Source organism: Hylobates moloch, unplaced genomic scaffold, assembly GCF_009828535.3.
Source record: "Hylobates moloch isolate HMO894 unplaced genomic scaffold, HMol_V3 SCAFFOLD_11, whole genome shotgun sequence".
Lineage (NCBI taxonomy): Eukaryota > Metazoa > Chordata > Mammalia > Primates > Hylobatidae > Hylobates > Hylobates moloch.
The window spans coordinates 91,888,679-91,897,326 of NW_026652286.1; the positions used below are offsets into that span (position 1 = coordinate 91,888,679).

Sequence of the window (8,648 nt, forward strand, 5' to 3'; positions counted from 1 at the left end):
CCATAATCTTAAATTCCTATGGTTTGCCCCTTCTTCAGTTAACAGTGGAGCCTATTTATATTGCATGGCCCCTCCCACCCCTACTATCAAGAAAGTATACAAAGTCACTAATCCTACAACTCTCTTGCAAAATGAAAACAAATGCTCCATTAAAAAAGAAAAACAATCCTTTAATAAAATTAGTCCATCTAAAACTCCCCAATGCCTAAGGTTCTAGTCGTGGAAGGGTTAGCTGCAAAATTCCAGTTCGGAAGCCAACGGAGGCTCAGTCCAGACAGGGATTAACCGACTTGTGCTGGTATCTAGGTGCTTGGATTGCCGAGTTGAGTTTGCTGGAAGGGAAATGGGGCGGCGTGGGGGGTGCCTGACAGGCCTGGCTGCCAGTCGGCTTCCGCGAAAACGACTCTTGCTGTCCACATAGCCAGCCGTGAAGCCAAACTGCAGGCCTCGGCCCTCCCCTAAATGTCCGGAGGCAGTCACTCGGGAGGAAGATGTGCCTGTTACCAAGTGCTTCGTCCCGGCCCCAGCGCAGACCTATGAATGAAGATGGAGGGAGAGCTGATGTGAAAGGCCTGGGTCCCGGCCGCAACGGGGGCGCCAGACCGAAATCAGCGATCGTGTCTCTCCCACCAAAGCCTCCAGGCCAGCGGCCACGTCTGAAAGTCCTGGGCTAAGCACCACGCCGGGGGAGTACCACACACCCCGGCTGCAGCTGCCGAGGGCCTCACTCACCTTCAGGGCCGCCGGCCTCTCGGCCTGGACTGCCCACCTCGGCCCTGCGTCAGAGCGGAAGGCCAAGTCTTCCAGAAGGTGCTGCGGCCTCCCCGCAGCCCCTTAGCGACTCGGGATGGGGCGGCTGAGTCACGAAAGCCGAAGCGGGCAGGTGCGGCGCCGCCGGCCTCCCCCCGGCAGGCTCGGGTCTTCCGCGCCACGGCGGTCCCCGAAGAGCGCCCAAGCCGCATCTGGAAGGCCCGAGCCCTACCGGAGGGCGGACAGCGTACGGGGCAGGGCCCGAGGCCGACGCGGCAGGCGGTGCGGGCCAGGAGCGGGGGCGGGCGGGGACTCGAGGCCGGGCGGCGAAGGCGGGCGAGGGGAGGGGAAGGGAGCCGGGAGCCGCGGCCCGCTTGCCCCGCAGTCTGAAGTGGCTCAGCTCTTTCCATGAGGGCGGTGGTGGCCCTTAAAAGGGCCTTTGTGGTGGCATGGGGAGGCCTGGCGGCCGGCCGCGGCGCGAGCCCTCTTAGTACTCCTGGGAGGCCTGGGTGGCCTTCTTGCCGCCCGAGGGCGCCTTCGGCCCCACGGTGGCGCTGGTCTTCTTGGGCAGCAGCACGGCCTGGATATTGGGCAGGACGCCTCCCTGGGCGATCGTCACGCCGCCCAGCAGCTTGTTGAGCTCCTCGTCGTTGCGGATGGCCAGTTGCAGGTGGCGGGGGATGATTCGCGTCTTCTTGTTGTCGCGGGCCGCATTGCCCGCCAGCTCCAGGATCTCAGCGGTGAGGTACTCCAGCACTGCCGCCAGGTACACTGGCGCGCCGGCGCCAACGCGCTCCGCGTAGTGGCCCTTCCGCAGCAGCCGGTGTACACGACCCACTGGGAACTGGAGGCCGGCGCGCGACGAGCGCGACTTGGCCTTGGCGCGGGCCTTGCCGCCAGTCTTGCCGCGGCCCGACATGCTAGCGAGGTAGACCGGTGAAGTACGGCTCAAACACTCGAACAGACGCCCGCCGCAGTGTAACTGCTGTCGCGCGCGCGCCGCGAGGCCGCCTTTATAAGCCCCCAGGACACACCTCCGCGCCCTCCTGATTGGCTCTTTTCTCCAATACCCGCCTCCGGTTGGTTGCGCTTAACCCTTGGGTATGGCGGCTCGGCTGAGGGAGCGCGCCCGCTGATTGGTCGAATTTGAAAACCTTTTGCCCGGGGAGAAAAGGCGAGGAGGAGGGGTAGCACGCAGACTGCCAACTACCCGTTGATGTAGCCAATCCTTGTAAAGCGCGCGAGATTTAAACACTACAGTCGGAAACCAGAACCGGAAGACCAAAGGGGTGGAGTCTGAGGCCACCTAGAGAGCTTCTGGGAAATCTGTGCCGGCGTAGGATTTTTAAAGGAAAGGGGTCAACATTATAGCTGCTGCAGCCCTCCCTTCCAGGTCCGGTCACTCCCTCCTCCCTTCTCCTACCTGACAAAGGGAGAATGGAAAACGGGAAGAAATTAGACCCCTTTTCTTTCTTTTTTTTTTTTTTTAAATAGACCGGGTCTCACTCGCTCTGTCAGCCAGGCTGGAGTGCAGTGGTGTGATCTCAGCTCACTGCAGCCTCGAACTCCTGGGCTCCAGGGATCCTCCCTGCTCAACCTCCCGAGTAGCTGGTACTACAAGTGCTCCACCACACTTGGCTAATTATTTTATTTTTGTAGAGACGGAGTCCCGTTTTGTTGCCTGGGCTGTCTTGAATTCCTGGGCTCAGGCAATCCTCCTGCCTCAGCCTCCTAAAGTGCTGGGATTACAGGCATGAGCCACTGCACCCGGTGACTCTTTGAAAGTTTGCTCCCATGCCAGGAAACAGGATAACTTCAATTTTGTGGCCCTCCATGCCACCTGAAGTATCAGGATATTTATTCAATATGTTCTGTTTGGTCTCAGTTCTGTTCACTTCTTGTTAGACGGGGTCTGATGGGGCAGAGAGATAGGCATTCTGTTGGAGGAAGTACCCCCACCAACCCTCCCAAACTACCCAAAAATGCCCATATAGGAAATATACCTACAGGAACAATAAGAAAAAGACAACGCTTTATTGTCTCCATTGAGAGCATGTGGCCCCCTGCTTAGTTCTTACTAATCAGAACACTTAATTTACAATCAAATGACATGTCACCGTGGAGCCTGTGTCCCTAGCCTTGGCCCAAGTTCTATCCCAAAAACCAGTAGTTCCTTGAGAGTCAGGACTCTGAAATGTGAGTGTGGATAACTGCAAAAAAAGCTGCTGTATCCCACCCTATGAGGCTGCAAAGATAGGATGGAGAGGGAGAGAGTAGCAAGTTGCAGAAAGCCACTGGTAAAATCCAATCAGTAGTTAGCAGAGGGCAAGAAACGCCCAGGATGCCAATGATCACAGGGAAAGGAAAATGCTGAGAACAAAATCTGGAGGAGTATGAAGAGTGAGAGAGGCCTGGGCAAGGAGGCAGTCTGGGACCAGACAGAGGTCAGCCTGAGTTACGAATCCTAGAGACTGTGAGGTAAAGGACAATGATCAAGGGACTCAGACATCATAGAAGAGTCGAACGAGCTGATATCGAATGGAGAAGGTGATGGCACTGCCCAGGATCTGCAAGGAGAAATGGACTGGAGTAAGAATCACGCAGAAAGGGAGACAAGGAGGTATAAACTTGATCCCCATCCTCACCTGCAGCAGCAGCAGGAGCAATGTGAGGTTTCTCTCATGTATGGGCCCAAAGATTTTAAGTAGCAGATTGATGAGGGTCATGTTGTTACATTCAGTGAATTCACCATCCTCAGTCTCACTCTGGTGTACTGTCACCAGCCGGAGGTTCTCTGCCACCTGGAGGGACCAGAGGTGAAAAGAACCTCAGCTAATACCTATGCTTTAGGAATGTGGATCTATTTAATGCTTTCAAGTTCCCCTTGGATCTGATATAGGCCTAGGTTCCCCATTCCTCAAGGTCAGGATGGCAGCCTAGGGCCTTACCTCCTTGTTACCCTGTTACCTTTAAAATAAAGGTGCCCAAGAAAGAGAGGCTCTTGGTCTTGAACTTGGAATAGCTCATCTCCAGTTTGCCTGTCTTGATATTGAGTCTGCGGGGGGAAGATAGCTTCATGTGACTGGGCCACTATTTGAACCCTCCTCCCTGTGGCTAATAGGAAGAGCATTGAATGTGGAGTCAACCTGAGATCTATTTCTGGCTCTGCTGCTTACTGTTATCAGAACCATTGTATCATATTATGCAAATAAATGTGCTTTGTAAGTTATAAAGGGCTACTCAATGGAAATAGCCCTTCTTTGGGCCCACTCCCTTTGCACAGCAAATGTATAGGCTGGCATTAGATATCCCAAGTGAAAAGGCTATGATGTCCATTTCAAGCCCCAAAGCAGCTACCTGGGTATGCGGTGGCGAGGGCAGGGAATGATATGCAGGAGCTGAGGCAGTGAGTAGAGGAAGTTGAACACCTGGGGCATGAAGAATAGTAGCATGGTCTTGCTGAAGTGTCCCAAGATGCCCACCACGGCAAAGGTCATGCCAGCAAAGTAACAGAAGGTATCTCCCACAAACACCCGTGATGGGTACCTGTGTGGGGGAGAGGATCCGAGCCAGTGGCAAGAGGCATTACCAATCCTTTCTCTCACATCACACCCTATGGGCACTGGACTAGCCCTGACCCTAGTTCTGACTCAGAGGAGACTCCAGTTGTGCAGCAACTCTGCAGGATCCAAGGCCCTGAATTCATCTATTCCTGGGGCCTCCACGCACTCATCCCTAACTACTGCTGGGTAGAGAGAAATTTCAGAATGCGACCAACTGAAGACACAGAAAACTCCATAGAGGTATGCACAGGTTTAGCTTCACCACCACAAGGTGGGTTATGATAAGGGCCATCTTTGCCATGTGTTCAGGTAGTTGTCTCCTTATCCACAGGCCTACTTACCAGTTGTGGTAGAGCAATCCCAAAGTAGTGAAAAAAAAGGGTATCATGAAGTAGAGGGAAAAGACATGATCATCCCGACAATCACCTTTGGAAGCAAAGAAGAAAGAAGGGAAAGTTAATACCCACTTCCTCTGCATACCTTGGTCCTATTTTTGTCTAAGTTCTGTTTACAGCTGTATCATACACCTCACCCAAGTCACTTTTAAGAACTCAATACCCCTTTTATGTCACCCAAGGCAATTCCCAATATTCCACCTCTTTCATGCAGCCTTCCAAACTAGTTACTATCTTAAATTTGGTTTAGCCCATTCTGATGTAAGTTTGGATGCCAACTTTACTTCTTAGCTTTGTGACCTCGATCTTGATCATGACACATTTAACTTCTCTAAGCCTGTTTTCTCATCTGTAAAACAGGGCTGATTATAACATCTGCCACACAAAACCATTACAAGATTTAAATAAGATAGTGTTTAAAAAGTACTTAGCTTTAATAAACACTTGTTGATGTTCATCAGCCAAAGACCACCAGAAACACATCTATAGTTCAAAGCTAGGTTTAATGACTTGTTGTAAAAAGGGAGACTTCAGAAACCACACACCATTGGGAACCACGGAATGTCTCAGTAAGAGGGTGTTAGGAGGGGCTTGTAGTAGCATTTGTTTTGGGTATTTTGGGAGAGGGTGAAAGAAAGTAGTTTTGCTCCGGACTGGGTGCTGTTAGAAAGCAGGAGTAATTCATGGCTGGATGCGGTGACTCACGCCTGTAATCCCAGCACTTTGGGAGGCTGAAGCGGGCAGATCACCTGAGGTCAGGAGTTCGAGACCAGCCTGACCAACATGGAGAAACCCCGTCTCTACTAAAAATACAAAATTAGCTGGGTGTGGTGGCACATGCCTGTAATCCCAGCTACTAGGGAGGCTGAGGCAGGAGAATCGCTTGAACCTGGGAGGCGGAGGTTGCGGTGAGCCGAGATCGCACCATTGTACTCCAGCTTGGGCAAGAGCGAAACTCCGTCTCAAAAAAAAAAAAAAAAAAAAAGCAAGAAAGAGTAATTCTATGATCAAGCATTTTAATGTTTATCTAAGAAGTGGTAGGAACTGGCTGGGCACAGTGGCTCAAGAGTGTAATCCCAGCACTTCGGGAGGCCAAGGCTGGCAGATCACTTGAGCCCAGGAGTTCAAGACCAGCCTAGGCAACATGGTGAAACCCTGTCTCTACAAAAAATACAAAAATTTGCCAGGTGTGGTGGTGCATGCCTGTAGCCCCAGCTACTTGGGAGGCTGGGACAGGAGGATCGTTTGAGTCAGAGGTTGCAGTGAGCTAAGATCGCGCCACTGCTCTCTAGCCTGTGTGACAGAGGGAGACCCTGTCTCAAAAAAAAAAAAAAAAAGAAGTGGTAGGAACTGAGTTGTTATTGGAGAGCAGTAGCAGTCGCTCATGTTAGCTGAGAGAGGGGATCTTGGCCAGTCTTTAACACTCAGACTTCTCTCTCCCCACCCCCAATCCCACCTACCTTCCAACTCTACCAGGTTGAAGACAATGATGGAAGCAGAAATGACTAGTGACTGGCCAGCCTCTAGGCCGTTAATTCCTGCTAGGATATTGATGGCATTGGTACAGAACACTGCCAGCAGCCCCATGTAGACATAGTACAGGATTCCTGGAGGGAGAGATGGTAGGAAAAGAAGTAGTGCCACCTAGGGAAGGAGGATTTAAGAATTTTTAGAAAAGTGATGAGGACAGGATAGGATGAAGGGCTACCAGAAAGGATCTAGGAAGACACAGAGACAGAAAAGGAACACTTGGAGGAGAATGTGGAGCACCAGGAAGGGTTCCCTGAAGTAGGTGCCATAGGGGCAGCAGTGGCAGGACTACCTACCCAAGTCCAGATGCAGGCCAAGTATCGGGCGGAAGGGCTTGGGCACCACAATGGTCGTGTTGCCAAAGTTGGTGAAATAGACCATGAGGAGAGGTAGTGAGGCAGCTGTGGGTAGCAGCAGCTTATGGCGCCAGCGCAGATTCAGTACATCATCCGCAAAGCCCAGGAAGATCATGCAGCAGATGGCAAGGAGGGCACCTATCAGGGCCACAAACTGGGGGAGGCTCGGGCAGGTCCATGACTCAAGCCTGCTCCCATTCCACCTTTTAAGAATTCCTGTCTTTTCTGATCATTTCTTAGTCCCTCCCCACAAGCCCAAATAACCCCAATTCTCTCAGGTACCTCCCAGGTCCCAGCCACAGGCAATCACCCCCACGAACCCACTTACTTCATGGTGGGGGAATGCCTTACACTGCTCCTTCACAAAGCAGTTCAGGAAGGGGAAAGGGATGAAGCAGAAGAGGATGATAAGGAAAACAGCACCGCTGATCACTCCCTGGGATTCTGGGCTGTGGCCCAGCAGCAAGGGGGCGAGGGGGAAGAGGAAAGGGGGTGTGGTCACTCACTAGTACAGGTGTTACAATAACCCAAAGTGGTCTTCTCATTCCCGGTTTTTTATTTTGGTAAGTGGTGAGGCGGGCGGAGGGAGGAAAGCACCACTGCCAGAGTCCCAGATATACCCAAGGGTCCCTACCCATCCTTTCCCCAGTGCGAGTAAGTTCTGCTCATCACCTCTCCGAGTTCCAGGCTGCCTGGGTTAGTTCTGAGTCTTCACGTGTGGTCAAGCACCCCGGTCCCCGCCCCTGCCCTAGCCACTCCTTCCTTAGCCCTTGCCCCCTGCCCGGACCCGTGTGCCGCTGCTCACATCTGCTGTCGGCTGGTTTTGTTGAGGTCCTGACCACAGAGGCGCGCAGCAATGAAGTGGCCCCGGAAGGCCGGGATGAGGGTGACTGTGGCCACAAATCCCAGCAGCGAGACGACCAAATTGATCAGCAGCGGCATGGGCAATTCCGAGAAGGCCCACATGGTGACCGGTCAGGGGCCCGGCTCCGCCGCCTCTTCAGGTAACGGGCAAGCTGAGCAGCAGTCCTGAGGCGTCAGCAGTATGGAGTGGCCGCTCCCCACAGGCAGGCTCTTCCCACACCAATCTGAGCAAAACCCAACAACTCTGACTTGAGCCGCCCTCGGGACACCGGAGAACCTCTCTAAGGCAACCTAGGTTCTGCCCCGCTGCACCGGCCTACCTACTGTTTCCGCCCGGATCTTGTTCCCTGAACAACTATCACTGCGGAAGGCGGTGGCTGCCATTTTTAATATGGGCATAGGAGGTGGGGGAGGGGTGGGGGTGGAAGAGAAGTGTGATTCTAAATTTCATCCTATGTTCGAGAGTAGAATCACCGAGAGAGTACTGGAAACGCAATTAAAGAAAGGCAGCCAAGAACGGCTACTTCCCTAACATTATGTTAAAGATGTACTACCCAGAGCAGAAATGCCAATTGCCCGGTTCCAAGATGAATGCCTCCTTGTACCACGTGTCTGACACCGCTCACATTCCGGTTCCACGTCAGTTTTAGCTCCGTCCGCCTCCGTAGGTCAAGCTTAAAGGGCCCGTACCTCTCCCTTAATCTGGGATGCCTCTGGCTCCAGGAAGATAGCTATTGAAAGGCAGGGGGTGGGGAGAAGGAACGAGGGTGTGGAGCCGCCCCTGTTCCTTGCAGGAAACGTGTTGCCAACATAGTCGGAAGCCAAGGTAAACACAACTCAGTTCCCGGAAACGCAGCTACGATTTGGAAGGATAGTGTCAATTCTAAAGCGTAGATCCTTGAAAAGCCCTTCCCACTCTGTTTTTCTTGTCCTCGATTCTGGTATTTTTTTCTCAGCATGCCACCCACCTTCTGCCCCAGCTGTAGCAGTTAGTTGCCCGGCAACCCAGCGCAGCACTTCACTGAGGGATTGGGAGTACCCTCAGGTCTTGGATTTAACTCGGGACTTGAGCTTGGCCCTGGATCACTGCATTGTACCTAGCTCCCACAAGGAGGAGATGGAGATTTCCAGGCTGAGGCTCTGGAAAGCGCTGAGGAGGGAGAGGAATCAGACCCACAACTGACTTCCTG

General features: G+C 52.9%; 2 protein-coding genes across 8 annotated transcripts; both read right to left on the reverse strand.

The window, feature by feature from the left end:
- Positions 1-149: 149 nt before the first annotated feature.
- Positions 150-1,737, reverse strand: LOC116477045 (histone H2AX). The gene has a single exon (XM_058446899.1). It carries the CDS (start codon positions 1,667-1,669, stop codon positions 1,238-1,240), a length of 432 nt encoding a protein of 143 aa, XP_058302882.1. The 5' UTR covers positions 1,670-1,737; the 3' UTR covers positions 150-1,237.
- Positions 1,738-2,748: 1,011 nt separating this feature from the next.
- On the reverse strand, positions 2,749-8,648 carry DPAGT1 (dolichyl-phosphate N-acetylglucosaminephosphotransferase 1). 7 transcript variants are annotated; one of them, XM_058446897.1, is made up of 10 exons: positions 8,427-8,648; positions 8,013-8,189; positions 7,400-7,682; positions 6,923-7,043; positions 6,535-6,748; positions 6,169-6,315; positions 4,655-4,739; positions 4,108-4,296; positions 3,718-3,805; positions 2,749-3,551 (listed from the first exon to the last, which is right to left on the reverse strand). In XM_058446897.1, exons 3-10 carry the CDS (start codon positions 7,558-7,560, stop codon positions 3,252-3,254), a joined length of 1,305 nt encoding a protein of 434 aa, XP_058302880.1. In that variant the 5' UTR covers positions 7,561-7,682; positions 8,013-8,189; positions 8,427-8,648; the 3' UTR covers positions 2,749-3,251. The 7 variants fall into 7 exon arrangements, with proteins under 7 accessions (XP_058302880.1, XP_058302879.1, XP_032023562.1 ...); XM_058446896.1 differs by lacking the exon at positions 8,427-8,648 and having other exon boundaries at positions 8,013-8,331; XM_032167673.2 differs by lacking the exons at positions 8,013-8,189; positions 8,427-8,648 and having other exon boundaries at positions 2,752-3,317; positions 3,396-3,551; positions 7,400-7,845.